Raw genomic sequence first — 21,908 nt, 5'->3', positions numbered from 1 at the left:
GGCCACGTTCCATTCCAATGACTTGGTTGATAAGCAAAATGGTCACTAAGTGAATATGACAGAGAGAGAGAGATGCTGCAAAGATCATTGGTTGCTGCCATCTCATTCAGATAAAGTTCTCTCATACAGTGTCCTGTGCCTGATGTTTCTTTTTTCTTTTTTTGCCCCCTCGCAGGGTGGAGAGATTGCTTAAACAAGCCATCTCTTCCTGAGTTGCTTTTGTCCCCCAGTGCTTCCCTAAAAAGTGCTAACTACGAGTTAACAGGCTCAGCTCTGTGACCTTGATTAGAACCTGAAAGTGACCAGACCTTAACCAGTTTCACACTGAAGGCTTTGTTGTCAGGCTCACCAGTGGGAAAAAGAATTTTTTATTACCGCTTATTACCATTGTATTTGCAAATGGTCGCTAACTGAGGTAGTTGCTAAACAAGGAGTGGCTGTGATGGTTTTTGACGCATTCATCAGAATTAATATGTTTTTCCTCCAAGAAATGGTGGGATTTCCTTTAAACCGAGCTTCCTGGTATTAGCTCCCCCTTTACTCTTGTGTATTAGGGTAAGTGTGATCCATGAACACTTTTGCGTAAGAAATTGGCTAGTCTCTAAGGTGAGACAAGATTCTTTGTTATATTTTTTACAAAAGCTAACGTGGTTCTTGCGCGTAACCATCTAGAGTTCAAGGATACTAGGGTATGTTTTCTGAGCCTGCCTTAACCAGCCAGAGCGTATCCACCTGGTTGCACAAGCTTCTTTCCTAAGCTCCTCTTGTTCTTGGTCTTCTAGCACAGGCACTGGTAGCCACTTCCCCACCCAGCCACAGCCACATGGAAGATGAGATGTTCAACCAGTCCAGCAGCACGCCCACATCCACCACATCCAGCTCCCCGATCCCACCTAGCCCTGCAAACTGCACAACGGTAAGGAGGCTCTTTTATGAAGATGGTGGGGGAGCATCCGTGGGAATCAAGCACGCAAGCACGTGCTAAGGAGGGCTTCATGAGGTCAGTTGCCACGTTTACTCGCAGGGCAACGGCTTTTCCTGTAGCGATGCTTAAAGGTAAAGATGCCCTTGGGTTGCACTCAGGGCCTGCTAGCGGCATCACCCAGTTCACGTGGCGACGTTACAGACGTGCTTTGCCATTGCCACCTTCTGGGAGGCGCTCCTGCTTTACCAGTCTACCCAGTCACCTCGAATTCCCAGGCAGTCTCCCTCCAGATACGAACCAGGGCTGAACTAGCCTACCTTCTTAGAGCAGACAGAGTTGGTTAGATGCTGCCTTGTGCTGAGGTCCTCGACCTTCTTTCCTTTTTAGGAGAACTCTGAAGATGATAAGAAACGGGGACGGTCAACAGACAGTGAAGTCAGCCAAGTGAGTTTGGAGCCCTGGGTTCATCTTATAAAGGCAATGTGGGAGAGAGAGGCTGGAAACCATCCGTTTGGTTAAGGGGAAGGGTGACAGGACTCTGGGGCTCTTTTTTGGAGGACGAAGTATTGGGACTAGTTAGTCAGAGCTACTGTAACTTTCTGATACAGCACAATCTGGTTTTAATGACTGGGCCACTTCCCAAATTAGCACAGAGAAATTGCTTTGAGAACAACATCCACATCAGATCTCTTTGCGTGCAGAAATACTGCACGTTGAGGCATCGTTTCTCTCTTGGGCCTACTTTTATGAGCAGCGTGATATTAATGTGGGAATGCATTTCACATGAGCAATTCCATGTATGAATTCCAAGGATGTGTGGCCCTGTATGAGGGCTGTACCACAGTAAGACTGAAATGCTTCAGTTGGCTGTTTATGGGAAAGGACGAGGGAGTCAGAATTTGGAAATTCCTACAATTTTGTTTGTGTTGTACAGGTAGTCCTCACTTACCGACCACAATTGGGACTGGCAAACCCAACACTAAGCGATGCGGTCATAAAGTAAGACATCAGTGACTGTGTCCAACTTATAGTGGCAGTTCCTGTTGTGGTTGTTAAGTGAATCCCCATGGTCATTAAGCATGATGTCATGTGAACTTGCGACTTCCTGCCGGCTTCCCCATTGACTTTGCTTGTCAGAAGCCCACTATGAAGGTCGCAGATGGCGATTCCGTGACCATGGGACACTGCCACTGTCGTAAATGCACGCTGGTTGCCAAGCACCCAAATTATGATCACGTGACCACAGGGACATTGTGATGGCCACAAGTTTGAGGACTGGTCATAAACCTACTTGTTTAGCACCATCGTAATTTTGAGCAGCTGCTGAACAAGCAGTCGATAAGTGAGGACTACCTGTAACTGAGTTGTTTTTACCTCTTCCGTTTGTGTTTGCTTTCGAGATATAAACGTCCTGGAGGGTCCCGTTTGATCAGAGAGGTGGGATTTTGTGGTGTAAACAAAAATAACTTCCTCTGTTCCATCCTCTATTCTGCCTAGTCCCCAGCAAAGAACGGTTCGAAAGGCCTCCACAACAACCACCACCAGCCACCTCCCACCATCCCTCCCAGCTACCCGCTGGGCAGCAGCTCGAGCACATCGTCCTCCCTGGGGAACGGGCCCGGCTCCAACAGCAACGGGGCAGTCACTGGCAGTGGGAACGCAAGCAGCAAAGCGAACCCTCCGGCAGGGCACGCACCCACCACCCCCACCCCTTACGCGCAGGCTGTGGCGCCCCCACCCCCCAGCACCAACGCCTCACAGCCCCGGCCTCCGAGCACCCAGCAGAATGCCAGCAAGCAGAACGGGGCAACCAGTGAGTCTGTGCTTCGGGCAGGCCCCGGGGCAGGAGGGTGGCAGCTGTCTCAGGTTGTCCGAGCTTCCTGGGGTACAGAACCTGCAGTCACGCTGCAGACATGGTCGTTAAAGAAGCCCTTGTCGATGTCGAGACACAAGACGGAGCTTGTAGTTCTATATCACTGCTATTACTTACACAGCGACCTTAGTACGTAGACCGTTGTTGTAGCTTAGAGCAATCTTCTGCAACCCGGCGCCCTCCAGATGCATGGAATTCGGCTCCCGTAAGTCCTGTCGGGCTTGCAGCCAGTAGAGGTCCAGCTCATTGAGAGGGCAGCCAGTTGGGGAAAAAGCTGGCATGGGATAAGCAAGGAATCAAGGGGAGGGATCCGGAGCTCTGCATTAGGGAGACTTCAGCCTTTCCGTCTCCGGTCAGGTTACAGCTCCGTGGTAGCCGACAGCAGCTCAGATTCGACACTAAGCAGTGGCAGCCAGTCGTTGCCTAACCAGACAACATCACACAACCCACCCAGTGCTTCCACGTGAGTATCTTCTTCCTGGTTTTCTCAGTATCCTTCCCTCCCTTCCTCTCAATGTAACTGTTTTCCCCATAAATCTTGGCAGCTGAACCCAGTAACTCCAGTCACCAGCACCACATATTTGTCCATGTTTAGCTTCAGCTTCAAATTGCTTTAAGTTCTAGGCAGTCCAAGGTCCAAATAATTCCAAGAGTAATTTTCTCTTTTATTAGCCCTTTAGGAACTGAGAAGCAGTTCTGAATCTTTTCCTTCTTTCTTTGGTCACCTTTGAAAATACTACCTGTAGGGTCCCAACACTCCACCCATCAATTGAAGTGAATATTTGTAGCTCAGGGTTGAACTGTGGAGTCCTTGGTGCTCTCTGAGCCTTGTTGTTTTCTTGCAAACGTGTCATTGCCAGACTAGGCAACTTCTTCAGTGCGAAGAGGGAGTGGGCCTTGCTCTCAGTTTATGTACCGTGGCTTGCCCTGCTTGTGTTGGTGGGGGTGTTGTTCTCTCCTTGGGAGTTCCTTGATTGGGCTGTTTGCTGCTTGGTTGATTGACTGAGTTAATAGTTCCTTGATTAGGGTACATTGTGCTGTTTAATTGCTCATCTGGTGTTAATCCTGGTGTTAATCTTTGCATATCTGGGTGTTGATTGCTGACACCTCTGCCATCAAGTATTGATGGTTAGAGTATTGGTATTCAGTATTCAGTATCAGTATTGGGCTAGAGCTATATAAATGTTATATTTTTATTAAATGTTTTTAACTTTTTAAATTTTAATTAATACTTCCACCTTTCTATTTCCTGCATTTCTGATACGAGACAAGATTGCTGGCGAGGAGGTGTTCTGATCTTTTGGCTTTTCTATTGTCTCTTTTGAATGTTATGTGAATGTTGTTTACCTCTATGTGTCTGTTGATGGCTGCTTTGTCAAGTGCCAAGCTTCCAGGAATTCCCTGGAGTTTTTGATTTGGCTTGGTCTAGGATGCTCTCGGTTTCCCAGTTGAAAGTATGGTTGAGTCTGTCCATATGTTGTGAGATTAAGGAGTTCTCATCGTGTCTCCTGAGTGGTAAGGCACTTTTTGATAAAGTTGCGGGGGTATCCATACTCAGCCCATTACAACCCAACCAAGAGAAGCTATGAAAAGGATAACACTGCCATACATCAGAAACATCTTGGAAACCACCAACAGACTGTTACAACTGCACGGCATCACCGTAGCACATAAACCAACTAAAGCCCTCCAAAACATCTTAAGTAACCCAAAAGACCCAGTAGACCAAGAAGAAAAAACAGGAGTTATTTACAACATACAGACTGTAAGCATGAAGGACTGTAACAGCCACTATGTAGGACAGACAGGCAGAAGACTAGCAGAGGGCATCCACAAACACCAACTGGCAGTCAGGAGACACTATGAGAACTCCCTAATCTCCCCACACATGGACCGACTCAACCATACTTTCAACTGGGAAACCAAGAGCATCCTAGACCAAGCCAAATCCAAAAACGCCAGGGAATTCCTGGCAGCTTGGCACTCAGACAAAGCAGCCATCAACAGGCACATAGAGGTAAACAACATTTACATACCATTCAAAAGAGACAATAGAAAAGCCAAAAGACCAGAACACCACCTCGCCAGCAATCAACAACCTGATTAACATCAGGATTAACACCAGATGAACAATCAAACAGTACACAATACCCTAATCAAGGAACTATTAACTCAGTCAATCAACCAAGCAGCAAGCAACAGCCCAATCAAGGAACTCCCAAGGAGAGAACAACACCTCCACCAACACAAGCTGGACAAACCATGGTATATAAACAGAGAGCAAGGCCTGCTCCCTTCTCGCACTGAAGATGTTGCCTAGTCTGGCAATGAAACATCTGCAAGAAAACAACAAGGCTCAGAGAGCACCAAGGACTCCACTCCACCCATCCCATTCTAGGCAGGTTTTCAAAAGCAGTCTGTTTTTTAACAATGTCATCCTACAGTCTGGGAATCATTTGTTGTTGGTTTCAGTTTTGGAAGCCAGTAGAATTACAGAAAAATCTATGGTAAACTGACTGAATAGCCTCAGAGTCAGTTTGTGCCAGATTGCTGCAAAGGCATGACTGGGCAAATGTGCCAATTATCCCTCAGAAACACAGGATTTTTCTACCCTCGTTTGAAATTGTAGCATGCATACAGCCTGGAACATGAATAACTTGGGGAAAAGAAATAATATCTTGCTTTTTAAAAAGAGAGGGGTTTGGTTTAAGTGGTGGTTGTTCAGTTTGGTTCCTCCATGGATCCATGCTAGCGAAGTAATCTGCAGCTGTAGTTATTTCCTTAAAATCTGATGGCTGGACCTTTAAGCTCTGGATCTTCTGGGTCCTTTTCTCAAAAGACTTGGGGGTCAAGCTATCCCAAGAAACATCTTTGTCTTGCCTCATTCTGATAGGAAAGAGCCCAGTGCAGCTCCTCAGCCATCAAGTGTTGGCAACAGCACTGGATCCAGCCTCCTGGTGCCTCTGACTGCCAACCCACCTGCCTCACCCACCCCCAGCTTCTCTGACAGCAAATCTGCCCAGACGTTGCTCAACGGGCCACCCCAGTTCAGCTCCACGCCTGAGATCAAGGTCAGAAGCCCTCCTGTTCTCTTCTGCTACACATTCACCCAGCCAATTGTTCCAAAGCGTTGCTGTGCCCCTTGGGGAGGATGGCTGAACCAGGTGAACTTTCAGAACTGGGAAAATGCTATGTGGGACACACCAAGACCTATGTTGGAACCAGAGTTTTCTAACTTGTTAATCAATGGAATGGTGTTAGGGTGAACAAAAAGTGTTCAGTTGTTGAGGTGCTTGAAATAAAACTAGGACAGCACAAAGTTCCAAGGGAAACTTGGGGATACAGGCAATAAAATGGCAAACGTATCCTTTTATATTGAGAAAAACAGTATCCTAGTTACATACATGTTGACAGGAACTGAGCTGGGGATGGGTGACTAGGAAACAGGTTTTGTTTGTGATAGCTAGATAAAACTGTTGATCCAGTGTTTTTGTGAAAGTGTGAAAAAGCCAGATTCCACGTTGGGCATCAGTAGGAATAAAATTAGGTATTAAACTGCCAATTTCTTAATTCCCCTTATTAAATCTGCAGTGGGATTGGATTTGAAATACGGTGTTCATTTCTAGGTATCATGGGTTGAAAATGATACAGGAAGTCCTTGACTTACCACCCCAAAAGGGACCAGAAACTTCATAGTTAAGCATGTGGTTGTTAAGTGAGGCATCACGTGACTGCACCTGATTTTACCACCTTTTTTGCCATGGTTGTTAAGCTAATCAAGGTCATTAAGCGAGGCATCACGTGACCGTGATGCGATCTTCCCTGCTGCCTTCCCCATTGACTTTGCTTATCAGAAGCTGGCTGGGAAGGTCACAAATAGCGATCACGTGACTGTGGGGGGGGGCAGTGGTGCTGCAGTGGTCATAAATGTGAGGACCAGTCACAAATCACTTTTTCCAGCGCCTTGTCATTTCAAATGGTCACTAAACGGTCGTAAGTCGAGTACCTGTATCACAATCCTAGAAAAGGGAAATGACCAAAATAACAGAGGGGGTGGAACAGCTTTTCCAAGGAGAAATGTAATAGCATGTTGTTGTTTTTAAACTGTAGAGAGGCAAAAGGCAAGTAAGGGGAGGACACAGTAAGAACATATAAAATTCAACAAGGCATGGGAAAAATAGATAGAGAAAAATCTTTTTATCACGTTCCCATTATACTGAAACCTACAGTATGTCCTTCCAGTGAAGCTGAGCGCTAAGAGACACAGGACAGAAGGAATCTGAAAAAACAATCCGTGCATAGTGGAATTGACTGCCACAAAACGTAGCAGTGCTTTAAGAGAGCTTAGACAAATGTACAGGAGGAGGTAAATGTGCCAGTGGCTGCTGGCCACAATACCAAAGTGCGTGTCCTCCAGAACCAGGGGCAGTCTATCTGTGGGTATTAATTACTGGGGAACACAAGGGGGCTTCCACTCTGATTGCCTGCCTGAGAACTTCTCAGAAAGTTTCAGGTTTGCTCTTGCAGACATTGCCTAGGCCTTTGCTGTGATTTGGCATGGAAAAGAGCCGCTGGGGCTAGTACACGGAGGTACGTTTGTTCCGCGTTAGCCTTTCAGCAGCTCTGTAAGGTACGCTAACCAGAGAAACCGCGACTGCCTGAGATCCACAAGGTCTGCTTATTCCCTTTTTTTTTTTTTTAGCAGAGTTCTTAAACACGTATCTGTACCTCTTTCTCCCTTGCCTCCTTTCCTACGGGTGTCTCATTTGCTCTGTAGGCGCCCGAGCCTCTAAGTACGCTGAAGTCCATGGCTGAGAGGGCAGCAATCGGCTCTAGCATAGAAGACCCTGTGCCATCTCTTCACCTGGCTGAAAGGGGTAAGTGAGAAGAGGGCTGTCTCCCCCTCAGGCTGTGGCTCAGGAGCAGGGCCAAGCCAGTGGGGAACGTCCACGGTTCAGGACCCCTGCTGGCCTGGGTGTCGTAAGCTGGATTCTAGATCAGAAACCAGCGTTCCTGGAGGGCCGTGATGGATGGAAGCTGTACAGTCTAAGCGCGCGCGTGTGTGCGTGTAGCTCTCTCATCTCATACTTCTGAACTCCAGGGACTTCATTTCCCAGTACATTGAAGCCGAAAGCATACAAAACTGTAATTTAAATCCTGAAGTAAATGCAGCTAAAAACTGCCAAATTACATCCCCCTCTCCTTGGAAAATCCCAGGCCTGCCTGCATGTAGGATGAAGCCCCATTCACTGCAGTTGGATCCATCTACCCGCAACAAAGTTAAATATAACCCTGGTGACCAAAATTTAACCCCTTACACACACACACCTGCCCCAATAAAGCCTCAGACACAAACTCTCCTTCCCTGTTCCTGAAGTCCCAGATGTTTCTTCTTCCGGCCATCCATTGTGTTGGCAGTTCAGGAACCAGCAGCCATTTGGTTTGGAAGGCAAGCAGGATATCAATCAAAATAATAACACTTTTTGGGCCAGAGGTTGGCCCGTGACTTGCCCACTGCTCTTTTGTTTTTTTCCATTGGGTTCTAAGAAAAAAAAAAGAGGAGCATGTCTGATTTTTTGTGCACAGCAACATAAAAGTCTTGTTACTGGATCAGGGAAATTAAAGAGAAGGGGATTTGGAGGGGGAAAAATGGAAATCTTCAGAAAAAGGGAGGCTGTTGGTCCCTCCACGTCAGCCTTCTCCACCTTGGTGTGCTCCAAATGGGTTGGCTTGCGATTTCCTTAAATCATTCCCAGCACAGACACTGAGAATTACAGGTTTCTGTCTGAAGAAGGCTGGTTTATGCTTTAACCAATTGTCGCTCTTAAGAGATGACTGCCAGGTAACTCCTTCTGGTTGGATCTAGGACAGTGTTTTTCAAACTTGGCAACTTTAAGATGGGTGGACTTCAACTCCTAGAACTTCCCAGCCAGCATGGCAGGCTGGGGAATTCTGGGAGTTGTAGTCCACCCATCTTAAAGTTGCCAAGTTTGAAAAACACTGATCTTGGAGAGGAGGAGGAATTGTAAAGGTAACTTCAGTCCTGGGTTTTCTGAATGGTTCTTCCCTCTTTGTTTGCTCCAGCTGATATCTTAATTACTAGCACAACATCTCAGCCAGCCTCCAACCAGCCCCCCATCCAGCTATCGGAGGTGAACATCCCCCTTTCTCTTGGGGTGTGCCCTCTGGGGCCCGTGCCTCTCATTAAGGAGCAGCTGTACCAACAGGCCATGGAAGAGGCCGCCTGGCACCACATGCCTCACCCTTCTGATTCAGAAAGAATCCGGTAAGGGGGATTGTGGGAAAAAGTCCAGGGACATGAGGGAATTGGAGAAACAATAAGAATATAGTATCCTCTGAGAAAAGGGGGAAGCTAGTGGACAGAGTGGCAGGACTAGACTTCGGAGTTCTCTGAAATTTATATTGATGTTTTCCAATTGGTTCGGCATCTTCTCTTGGTGTTTCTTGAGCATAGAGTCAAGTCTCCCTTATCAAATTTAACAAGCAGGTTAAAGGCTGTTAATCCAGGAGTGCAGAACCACAAGCCTGAAGAGGAATCTTGGGAATGGCTGCCAGAGCCCTTCCAAAAATGGCTGGTTTGATGGGACGAAAGGAAGTCCTTAAACACATTGGGAGCAATCACATGAAGTGTAACAGTGAATTTAATTTAAAACTAGCCTAAATGAAATATGCATTTTGACCTACTGATGTGTTGGATCCTGGCTTCAGCACAGCTTAAAAGTAGAATGTGGCCACTGGACAAAGTACAGTTTCATGTTCCCACTGTATTGTGTCTGTTGTCTTGATCATGTGCTCTCAGAATAGCCCAGAGCAGCCTTTCTCAACTTTTTGACCCTGGAGGAACCTTTGAAATACTTTTCAGCCTTCGGGGAACCCCTGCACATTCAGGCTCAAATATAGGCCAGAAGTTACACAATTATTATATTCGTTCCATGGGTAGGCCTGTATGTATGCACTAACAGTGTTCTTAAACTGAAAATAATTAAATGTACCTCTTTAATGTGAAGTTGCCCAAATTTGAAATACATTTTTAAATAAATCGTGATCTCCCAGGGAACCCCTAGGGACCTCTTGTGGAACCCTGGTTGAGAAACCCTGGCCCAGAGGATGTTGGGAAACCTAGTGTCAGTAGTTTCATGGCAAGGGGAGATGCAGCAACAGGACAGAGCATTAGCAAGCATGCATCCAAGACGGGGGTTCTTACACTTTGCAGTGCCATGGCCCTCTAAAATAATAAATGCATTTGTGGGATCCCCTGAATAAAACTAATGATATTATAGGGGGAAGCAAGAAATAAATAACTAAAATTGAATCCGAATATCAAGTAAAACAATGCTAGGACCTCAAAACTTTATGAAATAAAACCTTTTGTTTGGAAATAAACTGTCACATTCAAAGCCGCCTTTTTAATCAGAAGGATGAGCTAGCTAATTTCACATAATTCCTGAAATATTTGTTTTTGAGACGATGGCTCTTGCTTTTTGTTTCCTGCTGCTGTTTGCCCTTTTTATAGCAGTGTCTGTAAAAAATCCTGACTTCGCTAACGGCTTGACCGGGTAGCACAGGAGCTAATTTTGGCAGCAACTCTGCTTTGGATGTGCATGCCACAAGCTTGCAAATCTGGAGCTGGAGCTCTGTCAGAACTCGTTCCGGTTCTGCCTGGACCAGCCAGTGGAAAGGAAAGCCCACAGCGCACCCTTATAGTGATCCAGTTTGGGGTGAGCCATCAGGGTTGGCCTTTCCATTATGTCCTTGCTCAAGCGTTCAGTCCTTGAGTCTGCGACTTTTGGCAACGCTCTGGCCCTCCCTGCCCTGACTTTATTTGTGCTTCTGAGATTGATCCAGTTGCCATTCTTATTCATACAGTCAAGAAATCCTCAGGAGCATATAGAGAGCATTCAGGTAGACAAGCTGACATAGAGCAATGCCTATAGTATCCGGCTGCCACTAGAAGGCTGTGAACATAGCTACAGAAGCCTTGTTCTAGCCTTATATCTGTGGTTGGTGGAGAGAGAGGTTACAAATAACATGCTAGAGCAGTGTTTCTCAACCTTGGCTGGCTGGGGAATTCTGGGAGTTGAAGTCCACACGTCTTAAAGTTGCCAAGGTTGAGAAACTGCGCTAGAGGCAAGGAAACATGTGCTGGCAGTTGGACATTGGGGTAAACAAGTAGATTGAATACAGCTGGATTCTGTAAGGCCACACCCCTGCTGTGAGAGTTGTCAAGCATTGACAAATGCTTGTCCAGACACAGAAGGAGCAAGTTCTGGCAGCAATCTTGCTTTGCTTGCTCAAGTCCCACAAAAGTGGGTGTCCCCAAGTGTCACGACCCAGAGTTTGAAAACTCCTTCAACTTGCCACGCTTCTCATCATCAACACAAAGCATTCTCCTTCCTTCCTTTGGCCACTTCCTAAACCCCAGGTGGTCTGGCCTGTTTGGGAAGACTCATTCCTGCTGCAATGAGAATGAGTGAGAGAATTCAGGCCATCGTGGGAAGAGGGTGGGAATGGAGCCTGGCCACCGCATTAGCTAGAGTTCTGATGACCAAAAGTTGAGGAAGGACTGAGGCCAAATATCGTCATTCCCTGCTCTTAGGAGTCTGTCTATATGCAGGGGAGAATTCAGGGTATCTTGTGAATTCCCAGATCTTCTTGTAGGCTTATCTCTCTCTCTCCTACTCTTCTTCTCCCTTCTCATCCCCATCCCACAGGCAATACCTGCCTCGGAATCCCTGTCCAACTCCTCCGTACCACCACCAGATGCCTCCTCCACACTCCGATACTGTGGAATTCTACCAGCGCCTCTCCACAGAGACTCTCTTCTTCATCTTCTACTATCTGGAGGTAACCAGCAGCCCCTGCCTCCCTCCCCTTTGATAGTTTAAGAGGAATCGTCGTGCCTCTCCTCCGTTGTCCACGCTGGGTCATCCACAAGGACTCCCTTGCTCATGCAATAAACTCAACTCAACTCTGCCCTTGACTGCAAACCCACAGCCCTGATCTGCTTTTCCTCTTTCCCTCCAAAGGGTACGAAGGCACAATACCTGGCAGCAAAGGCACTGAAGAAGCAATCGTGGCGCTTCCATACGAAGTACATGATGTGGTTTCAGCGGCACGAAGAACCTAAGACCATCACTGATGAGTTTGAGCAGGTGAGGGTGAAGGTAACTGAAGAGTGGCACGTTGACGTAGCTTCACCTATATTTGGAAGGGCTGGTGGTCCATGCATCGTAGGAAGAGTGCAGCAGTGCGTGCACATGTCCATTTTGAGCCCAGGGCTTCACATGACATGGCACCTTGTGTGTGAAACAGACTGTTTTGAGGACTTTGAAAGGACACAGCCAATTTTCTTCTGATCAGCGATCAGTAAATTACACGAAAACAGTTAAAAAGGAGAAACCGCAGTGTTCAGACTTGCATCAGCTGTTGCCTTGTATTCACTGCAGCCGTGCAGGATTTAGCTACCATGCAGGTAATGGGGGTCTTTGTTTTTATCTGAAATAGGAGGAGGTTCAAACAATAATTGCCCATTCTTCCTGGGTATTGGCATAGCAGGGGTAGGACGTAACTATTCCAAACATCCCTATAGAGCTCAAGGCACTGTTGAAGATCAGAGTCACCTTTTCTGCACTTGAAACAATAGTTGTGTACTGAACCAGGTTAAAAATGAAATGCTTCCCGTACCTCTTATGGGCAGAATGAGAAACATGGCTGGGCGTTGTGAGAGTTAGAGGAAGATTTGCCCAAATCAGGGTCCTGTTTGGAAAACTCTGGTGTCTTCTGCAGATACATTTTCAGTTAATTAACTGAATGTCCATAAGAATTAGAAGTTGCTTTTGAATAATATAGCAAGCCTGGGCTGTGCATGTTCCACTGTGACTCCATGTATACATTTATGAATAAGGTGGTCACGCTTTTCTCCCTGCTGAGGTCACCTGTGTGGGTGAATGCTGGAAAATGCAGTAAATTACTCATACGGTAGCTCTGTTTCACATTCCCGTGCCTTAAAAAAGACAAGATGGAGGTTCTTCTGAGGCTGATGCCATCTGTCACCGAAAAAATGACCATGCCACTTCCCCATCACCCAAAACAGAAACGGGATACCACTGATTCCACTATACTTTGCGTGTCTGATGTACCAATGCTTCGCTCCCTTTCCCTCACACGATGGAAGGCATTAAGGAACCTCTTCCACATAAATTGCCAGGGCTGTAGACTTCAAGTGGTCTGTGGGGTCTTCGCACAAGAGAAGGACCCGGGGCCACTTAAAGCCACAGGAGTCCCACTTTCATGTTGAAGGGCAGGTATCAGCTAGGCCCCCAAGTCCAGGCTTCCTTGCTTCCCAACGTTAGAAAGCACGCTGATGTGAGCGCAAGCCGACGTGTTCATTCGAGCAAGAGGTAACTAATCCTGTTGCCTTTTCCTGTTTCTGCCCAGGGCACTTACATCTACTTTGACTACGAGAAATGGGGCCAGCGTAAAAAGGAGGGGTTCACTTTTGAATACCGCTACCTGGAAGACCGGGACCTGCAGTGATGCCACGGGGCCAGCAGGGGGTGCCAAGTTTTCCTTCCAGAGACAGCTACGGTGGTGTGCTGGGGGCAGCGGCAAAGGAAGACCCACCGACCCCTCACCTCTCTTCATCTTCCCCCGTGTCACAACTGGGGTGGGAGGGGCAAGCCGCACGTTTAAAAAAAAATGCATGCAAGTTTTAAAAATGACCGCAGGACGGAGGAGGAGGGGCAGCGGCAGCGGCAGGGTTCTCCTCTGCCTCTTCCTTGCTGTCTTCTGCCTGTGAAGAGGTCAGAAATGGGGAAAGGCCCTTTATGCACACCAGGTTTGGGTGCAAGAATGGAGATTAAAAGAAAAAAAAAGAATTTGAGAATCCCACCAAAAGAGTGACTTCCCCCATCTCCATAATTTTTTTTTTTTTTGGTGTGTGTGTGTGTGTTCCAAATAAGAGCATTTCGTCCCCGTACTTATGGCAGCAAACACGGACGCCCCACTGCCCTTTGCCATCCCTTCCCAAACTTCTTGGTACAGCCTTCATCCCATTTGGCTCTCGTCAGACGCCTAAGTGTGACCCTGGCAATATCGGGTCCCATAAACCTTATGGTGACCTTTGTCCGATCCCTTGTCTGCTTGCCACTGCTGGAAATGGCAAATTGGCAAATGATAGGATTACAAACTTGGCATTAACCTTTGGATACAGAGGCTCCCTGTGACAACAGAAATTCTGGTGGGTTGGCCCCTATCAGTCTTGGCTGCCATAATTTTGACTTGCTTTTTTGCAAGTTCTAAGGAGACATGTAAAGGCCATCAACAGTCATACCCTTGGTCCTCGTATGGAAGAGTCCCTTTCCTGACTGGAACAATGACTTTAGGGATTCTACCTTCTCCTCCACCCCCAGTGCTGCTTCTCCTTTCCTACCTTCCAAAATATTGCCACCAGAAATTTGATATTTGAGCTTGTATCTAATCTGCTGCTCCTCCCACAGGAAGACCCCCCCCATATGACTTGCAGTTTATTCCTAATTGGAAAGGGAGAGATTTGGGGAAACTTCTGGTGGGGGGGAGGTGGGATTGATCTCTCTTCTCAACCAGCCCCCTGAACTGGAGCATCCTGCCCATGCCGCTGTTAAGATATTTTTTCGTAAGCCTATTTTCATTTTGGAAAATATTTATGAATAAATAGTTTTATATGAGTGTTCTTCTTCTGTTGTAGAGGAAAGGGAAACAAAGCCACCAAACCTGGGGGTGGGACAAAGGAGTCCATAACCTTTTGGAGTAAGAGCTGTGAGTCAGAATGATGCATAATATATTCAAGCCATGTCTGAAGGCTACTTGGAACGTATTCCTCCTTTTGAGCCCGCTTAAAGGCTGAAAGCCACATTCATGTACAAGATGTATGCATGCAGTGGCAGTATCAAGACTAGAAGCCTAAAGCAAGAAACTTTATTTTTACAAATATGGCTAGAAGTAGATTTCCTTTTATTTTCAAAGGCCTGGCTGGAGCAAAGCAAGTTGCTAGTTTCTGACAGTTTCCCATACTCCAAAATAATATAGCTTATGGCTGACCAGGACATCATCAGAATGAGAATATATTAAAAATAATGTTTATTTGGATAATGCAGAAGCAGCCAGATTCCCAGCAACATCTGAAGCTACTTGGTCCCACTTATTTCACAATCATCTGGAAGAATCCTGCAGTAACCTGACCACAAACAACAAACCATGACTGTTTACACTGCTAAGCTTTAAGTCACGACTTACAAACCAGTCGTAATTTCTCACAATAGAATAAACCAAGCAAAACCACACGACAGTTGTTTGGGAGGTGTCCTTGCAAGGTGTGGCCTTTGCACTATCAAGTCCTAAAAGATGAGCAATCTACACAATCCTGTTTTTTACATAACTTGGCTAATTAGCACACTATATCCTTTCCTACGAGAGCCAGTTTGGTGTAGTGGTTAAGGCATCAGGCTAGAAACCAGGAGACAGAGTTCTAGTCCTTCCTTAGGCATGAAGCCAGCTGGGTGACCTTGGGCTCTCTCTCAGCCCTAGGAAGGAGGCAGTGGCAAACCACTTCTGCAAACCTTGCCAAGAAAACTGCAGGGACTTGTCCAGGCAGTCTCCGAGAATCGGACACAATTGAACGGATTAAGAAAAATCCTTTCCTACACCACTGGGCCTGCATTAACAAAAAGTACTGTAGACTTACATGATCTAAATCAGAGTTTCTCAACCTTGGCAGCTTGAAGATGTGTGGACTTCAGCTCCCAGGATTCTGGGAGTTGAAGTCCACACATCTTCAAGTTGCCGAAGTTGAGAAACACTGGTCTAGATAATACAACATTGCAACTATTGTCTCCGAACGCTCTTATTACAAAGAGAGATCTTTGCAGAGGGCCAAAATCTTACTCATGCTCATTTCTCTAGTGGTAGATCATCACATACAAAGATGGAGCACTGAGTTATAACAGCAGGGAAGCTAGCAATACTAATTTTGTCAGGTAAAACTAACTGGACCATGTACAAGAAATGGAAGAATGACCCCTCCCGGCCTCCCAAGATCTTCCACCCCAACATTCATTCTTGAGGAACTCCTCAGGCGTATCCCAGGTTTATACCAAAAATACCTTTCATGAACACTACTACCTTGGTCCATCCCTTGGGGCAGTAAATTGACATTTGGGGTTGGATGTACATGGCGCTGCCTCCGTCCTCTCCATACTTCATGAGAATGATCTGCTGCTGCTGCTACTGACAGGTCCATGGAAATGAAGTTCAGAATCGTCTGTACGGTGCCCTATAGATACTGCAAGTTTTATTTTCCTTCAGGAAGGCTATAAAGAATAAGGCAGGTAAGTTACTGAAGCAGGTTAACAGGCAGGAACTTGTACCTTTTACCAACCCAACTTTGTGCGATTTTTCTCTCTCCTGTTGGCAATCTAAGGCAAACAGCAAAAATAGATTTACTGATTGCTTGGCTGATTTCCCTGCTCAAAGATGTGTTCCAAGGAATGATGGTTATAACTGAGTAGACGTGCTAGAAGCCACGTGACAAGTTTTCCAGCCTGATACTGCAGGTTTATGGCCAGGAATTCCATAAGGCATTTTGCACTGAACAAGAATATTTTGCTTGGTAACCGCTGGAGAAACTGGGTCTGATTACCAGATTTCACGCTTTCGCTACACCCACTCGATTCTACTGTCTTTCACGGCTCTCTTTCTTGCCAGCTGGGGGTTGAACTGTGAGTTGTAGCCACGTTTCCTTTCATCCATTTCCTCCTCTTCCTCCCTGAGCGGACCCTTTCCAGATCTCTGGGCAAGAAGAGATTCTGTGCGAGCTCGTTCTGCCTGTTCACGGTGCAACCTTTCCTGGCGCAGCTGTTCCAGAGACCATGATGTCGAAGGAGATGGAGGCCTGTAAAGGAAATGGGAAAGCCAGAGGAAAGAAAGTGAAAAAAGACACGGGACCCAGGAAGGTTCATCAATCCTTGCCTTTCTACCTGAAGGGAGGCAAAGATCAGTCTGCCTAAATTCTGTCTCCTCAACGATCAGGGCCTTTGTGCTCTCCAGGAGGAACTACAGTTCAGTAGGAAGGATCTGGTTTTGTATTCCAAAGGGCCCAGTGAAATATACCGTATATACTAGCAGGTAATATTGGCACACACAGAATCAGAACTACTATGTAATGCATTCTATAACTGAACCATCAGAGCAACTGTTCTTTTCATCAGCTTGGCTCTAGCATGACTGATGTTGTTGTGTGCCTTCAGCACATGCCCTGTGACTCTACAGCAGCTATGCATAGCTGGCTTTGTGTAAGATAAGCAAAAGAGGCAGTCCAGTTTGCCTTATGAGGCCAGTAAGTTAGAGTAGTCCGACATCCATGCAGGTAGTCCTCAACTTACAACTGTTGGTTTAATGACGATCTGAAGTTACAACGGCCTCGGAATGGTGCTTTATGGGCTGTAAAGCACCTCCAAGTGTCGCAAAACGTTGCACCACCCACCTGCGGTCACACGATCACATTTCAGGCACTTGGCAATGGCTCTCATTTATGTCCAGTTGCAGCACCCCATGGTCACAAGATCGCGTTTTGCAACTTTTTTGCCATTTTCCAACAAAAAATGCCCACTGGGGAAGCTGGATTTGCTTAATGACTGTGGTGATTGGCTTAATGGCCGCTATAAAAAAATGGTCTTAAAATCAGATCCAGTCATGTGGTGACTTATGACCACAACCACTTACGTTGGAAATTCTGGTCCCAATTGTGGTTGTAAGACGAGGACTACCTGTATACAAAATCTGATCTAATCCTTAAATACCAGCAGACCCAGCACTCTGTATTCTGCTTTCCAGAGTGGTGACTGTGTTCTCTCTTCCAACAATGCAGCAAAACACCCAGACTCCCTAAAGATTAACCCTTGTTTGCTTCTTGCAAAGGTTGGTATTCTGCCTACATCAAGTAAGGGCTTCAGTTTAGCGTCAGCTCAATTTCTCCCACCTTTTCCCCAGAAGCTGGGGCTGTCTGGCAAAGAACTAGTAGTTGACTCATGGACGCTCTGCAAAAACAGGTCATGTCATCACGGTCACTGAACAGCCATTTGTTGCTCGATGTGTGTTAACCCCTAATTTTCCTGAGGGTGCACAACAAAGAGGATGCCCACCTGGCTGCCAGGTTTCCTTTGCTTTCTTTTTGCCTCCATTTTCCTTTTTCTTTCTTGTCTTCCTTTTTATGAGAGCATTTCTTCTTATGCAAATATTTTCCCATCTCAGCCAGGGGGTCCAGGTTCCCCTTAAGTTTCTCATCCTTGGCAACGGTTTTGCCACGATCCGGCAGCTCTTGGTACCAGGGGCAACTTGTCTGAGACTCGACTGCACTCTGGCCCAGGTAAGTGAGGATACCCAGAGCTTTTTCCTTTCGCTCCTATGAGGAATAAAAACTCAAGGAAATTATTCATGATATATATGTGTGTGTGTGTGTGTGTGTGCGCGCGCACACACACACAGGTGCTCCAGGTATGTAATTCTATCCAAAGGAATGTTTCCCTATTCTTCCTCTCTAATGCAAACTGCTTGTAGTGGTTTCAACGGACTCCCTGAGACCCAATGCAGAACATCACTAGCAGATTATAATCCCACCCTTCTGACAGGTTTCACTGAAAAATTGGAAGTATCTCCTTAACAATAAGATAGCTATTTAATAGTAACCGATATGCATTGTACTCAGTTGTTTTAAGGTACAAGCACCTGATTATTCAGAACACAAAGATTAGCCTAAAGTTGTCTAGATATCACAGAGGGAAAATGCATTCCATGTAAAAACCTGCTAAACTAGGATACTACCTAGCAACAGACAGATTCATTTGAAGTGATATATTTTAAAAGGCCTCTACCTGAATATTAATGCTACTGTGCATGCTTTGTTTTTGGAAACATAAGCAGGAGCCTGCCTGTCTCAAAGGCTTTCAGTGCCCATGCATATAGACTAGAGCAACCTTTCTGAACTTTCTGACCTTGGAGGAAACCTTGAAATATTTTTCAGGCCTCGGGGAACCCCTCCACATTCAGGCTCAAATATAGGCCAGAAGTTACAAAATTATTCTGTTTCATGTGTAGGCCTGTATATGTGCGTTAACAGTGTCCTTAAACTAAAAATAAAGAATGAAGCTTACCTCTTTAATGTGAAGTTGCCTGAATTTGAAATAATTTTTTAAATAAACCGTGATCTCCCAGGGAACTCCTAGGGACCTCTCAAGGAACCTGAGGGCTCCACAGAACCCTGGCTGAGAAAACCTGGTTTAGAGAAACAAAGTTTTGGCAAGCTCCAATCCCACTTCCCACCATTACCTTCTCCTGCTTCTTCTCCTCCTCGTATTCTTTGTTGCCGTTCTCTTGCAACCCTTGAAAGAGGTTAAGATGTTCTGAGGGCTTTTCTGAACCCAAAGAAACAAGGTCTGAGCTGCTCTCAACACCTCCTGGAGCTGACAGGCGTGCTTTCTTCCGTAAGAATTCAGTCCGGGCCTAGAATCAAAGGCAGATATTTGTCCAACTCCCATACTTAGGTCAATACCTGTACAAGGCAAGGTCCTAAATGTTGGGAAGACTCTGAATGTTGCAAGTTAAGATCAAGCAAGATGAAAGATTTCCCAGCCACAGAATCTACATGTAAATACTGTTATTTAATGGGAATATGGATGAGGCAGCTGCCATTCAAATTAGGCTATCCCAGGTCTCCTTAGGTCCTTGGATAGGACGAATACAATCAAGAAGCACAGAAACAATGGGAGATCTCTGGTTTTGAACACTTACCTTATTATTGCCGTCCTATATTCTCTATGTCTCAACAATTGCCTTTCTAACTTTTCAATCTCTCACATCAATCTATTTAATTTACTGCAAGAACATTGACTTCCTGTCGTAGTAAGGATAAATTTATTCAATTCTGGTTATATAGACTGTGTCAGAAAACAAGAGGGCCAAGAAGAAATATTAAAAGAATGATGAGATATAGGTGGGGGAGAAATCCAAAAAAGGCTCATTAATAAAACATACAGAGCTTTACATCTCATTCATCGCTTCCCTCCGTATCAGCTTAAGCTTCAGAGTAAAGGAGGCAACAATGGGATCTCTGAATATTTAGAAGAACAAAAAGAGTCTTATGGCACTTTATCAGTTTTCTTCTTTCCTCCATCGATTTAGCAGCAGCAGCAGCAGCAATCCTGCTTTCAGTCAAATCCCAGATGAGTAGAATCAATTTTGCCAAAGAATTTTAGTTCCTCAGTTTTAAACTAGAGCCTTTCAGGCTGGTTATTCTTAGATCAGGCTTTCCTCAGATTTCATCCATTCTCTGTGTTCGAGCCTGGGGCTCCTGCCTAGGTGGATCACTGTTGGTTTTCTGAGCTGCTGTGTATTTTAATTTTGTATATTTATTTATTTATTTTTATCAGTCTGCTGCTCAGAGTCATTGTTGAGATGGGCAGCTATATAAATTGGTTAAATAAATAAAACTATATCAGCCTTTTCAACAGACAGCCCATGTCATTAGAATAAATTCCCTGCAGAAATGTAAAGAAATCCCATTCTTGGAGAATATAGTATAAGGACCCCCCAGAGATGCTCTGGGGCTTAAGTCTTTTTCTGATTTGACTGTATTAAAATGCATTCTTTTTTTTAACTGAGGATGCTTCTGTACTGAATTCCATTGTTGTCAAAACCTCACTGCATGCCACCTTGTTCGGTTTTTCTCCAAGTCTAATAAAATTCAGGTTTGATTTGGTTTATTAATGCATGCAGGGAGGTCGATATAGGACCATTCTGTATGCAGAATGCAGGAGATAGAATCCAGGTACAGCAACTCTTTCTGAACAGTAACCAAATTGGAGTTAAGACTCTGGAAATCATTTTGTCCTTACTTCCACGCTAGGGAGATAGTCCTATCCATTTGGAAGCATTTAGCTTTTATGGATCTGGTTCAACGTACATACTGAATTTTTAACATAACCGCAAGCCCGCCTTAAAAAAAAAAATTGATGTTCATTCCTCTCCCCCAGAATTGAAACACTTCCATCAGCGAAAAATGGATTAGCACAAGCAGAGAACCCGCATGCGCAGTAGAATGCGTTTTTATTGCCGCGGCTTGGAAGAAGGAGCATGCGCAATGGTTCCAAAATCCACAACCCCTTTCGCGCATGAGCCCTCATGACCACTTACCTCCTGTTCAGCTAGCAGGACTCGGGCCTCCCTCTTTTGCCGCTGAGCTTCAGCCTCCGCTTCGTCCCGTCGCACGCGAGCTACGTTGTCCTTGTTCCGGACGTGCCACGACTTCTTGGGAAGAATATTCATCCCCGCTGCTTATGACAGCGCTAAAAACGCCACAAATGTCCTCCGTTTCCGAATCGTCTCTTCACCGGGTGCTACCTAGCTCCGCCCGTTCTCTGTTTGGGGGCGTGGCCGTAGCCTCCGTAAGTACTTCATTGCAACCACCCACGTTCGCCTGCGCGAGCTCAGGCGGCCTATTCATCCGGTGTTCTCATTGGCTCGCGTTTATTCCTGCCGGCTATTTGATTGGTTTGGACCTGTGTTTTTCAAACTTGGCCACTTTCAGCTGTGTGGACTTCAACTCCCAGTACTGGCTGAGGAATTCTGGGAGTTGAAGTCCACAGATCTTTGTTGTTGTTTATTCATTTAGTCGCTTCCGACTCTTCGTGACTTCATGGACCAGCCCACACCAGAGCTTCCTGTCGGTCGTCAACACCCCCAGCTCCCCCAGGGACGAGTCCGTCACCTCTAGAATGTCATCCATCCATCTTGCCCTTGGTCGGCCCTTCTTCCTTTTGCCCTCCACTCTCCCTAGCATCAGCATCTTCTCCAGGGTGTCCTGTCTTCTCATTATGTGGCCAAAGTATTTCAGTTTTGCCTTTAATACCATTCCCTCAAGTGAGCAGTCTGGCTTTATTTCCTGGAGGATGGACTGGTTTGATCTTCTGTCCACAGATCTTAAAGTGGCCAAGTTTGAAAAACACTGGTTTGGACTGACCACCTCAACTAGGGAATGATGCTTGTTGAATGCTGAAAAAT

The 21,908-nt window shown here is 45.8% G+C and overlaps 2 protein-coding genes across 3 annotated transcripts in view; one reads left to right on the top strand and one right to left on the bottom strand.

Annotated features, from left to right (window-relative positions):
• The window catches only part of CNOT3 (CCR4-NOT transcription complex subunit 3), a 33,617-nt gene extending 19,093 nt beyond the window's left edge, over positions 1-14,524 (top strand). For both annotated transcript variants that reach the window (XM_063301228.1, XM_063301229.1), the window contains 10 exons: positions 783-916; positions 1,313-1,369; positions 2,423-2,738; positions 3,156-3,261; positions 5,692-5,869; positions 7,576-7,675; positions 8,883-9,084; positions 11,531-11,663; positions 11,846-11,971; positions 13,257-14,524. In XM_063301228.1, coding sequence (XP_063157298.1) covers positions 783-916; positions 1,313-1,369; positions 2,423-2,738; positions 3,156-3,261; positions 5,692-5,869; positions 7,576-7,675; positions 8,883-9,084; positions 11,531-11,663; positions 11,846-11,971; positions 13,257-13,355 — 1,451 coding nt within the window. In that variant the 3' untranslated portion in view covers positions 13,356-14,524. The remainder of the gene's footprint in view (positions 1-782; positions 917-1,312; positions 1,370-2,422; positions 2,739-3,155; positions 3,262-5,691; positions 5,870-7,575; positions 7,676-8,882; positions 9,085-11,530; positions 11,664-11,845; positions 11,972-13,256) is intronic.
• Positions 14,525-16,122: 1,598 nt separating this feature from the next.
• On the bottom strand, positions 16,123-21,257 carry LENG1 (leukocyte receptor cluster member 1). The gene is made up of 4 exons (XM_063301230.1): positions 21,042-21,257; positions 19,179-19,352; positions 17,996-18,255; positions 16,123-16,746 (listed from the first exon to the last, which is right to left on the bottom strand). The coding sequence occupies exons 1-4, from the start codon at positions 21,171-21,173 to the stop codon at positions 16,512-16,514; spliced, it is 801 nt and encodes a 266-aa protein (XP_063157300.1). The 5' UTR covers positions 21,174-21,257; the 3' UTR covers positions 16,123-16,511.
• Positions 21,258-21,908: the final 651 nt, after the last annotated feature.

This window comes from Candoia aspera, chromosome 4 (genome assembly GCF_035149785.1).
Source record: "Candoia aspera isolate rCanAsp1 chromosome 4, rCanAsp1.hap2, whole genome shotgun sequence".
NCBI classification, from domain to species: Eukaryota; Metazoa; Chordata; class Lepidosauria; order Squamata; family Boidae; genus Candoia; species Candoia aspera.
The sequence above is the reverse complement of the archived record's forward strand: the minus strand, read 5'-3'. Positions and strand labels throughout refer to the sequence as shown.

Bases quoted from the DNA above. Each gene is read 5' to 3' on its own strand.
- LENG1 (XM_063301230.1), bottom strand. From the start codon at position 21,173: ATGAATATTCTTCCCAAGAAGTCGTGGCACGTCCGGAACAAGGACAAC. The intron at 19,353-21,041 runs GTAAGTGGTCAT...CTTTGATTCTAG, and splicing joins TCCTGCTAGCTGAACAGGAG to GCCCGGACTGAATTCTTACG. The intron at 16,747-17,995 runs GTGGGCATCCTC...TTTCCTTTACAG, and splicing joins AAAGGAAACCTGGCAGCCAG to GCCTCCATCTCCTTCGACAT.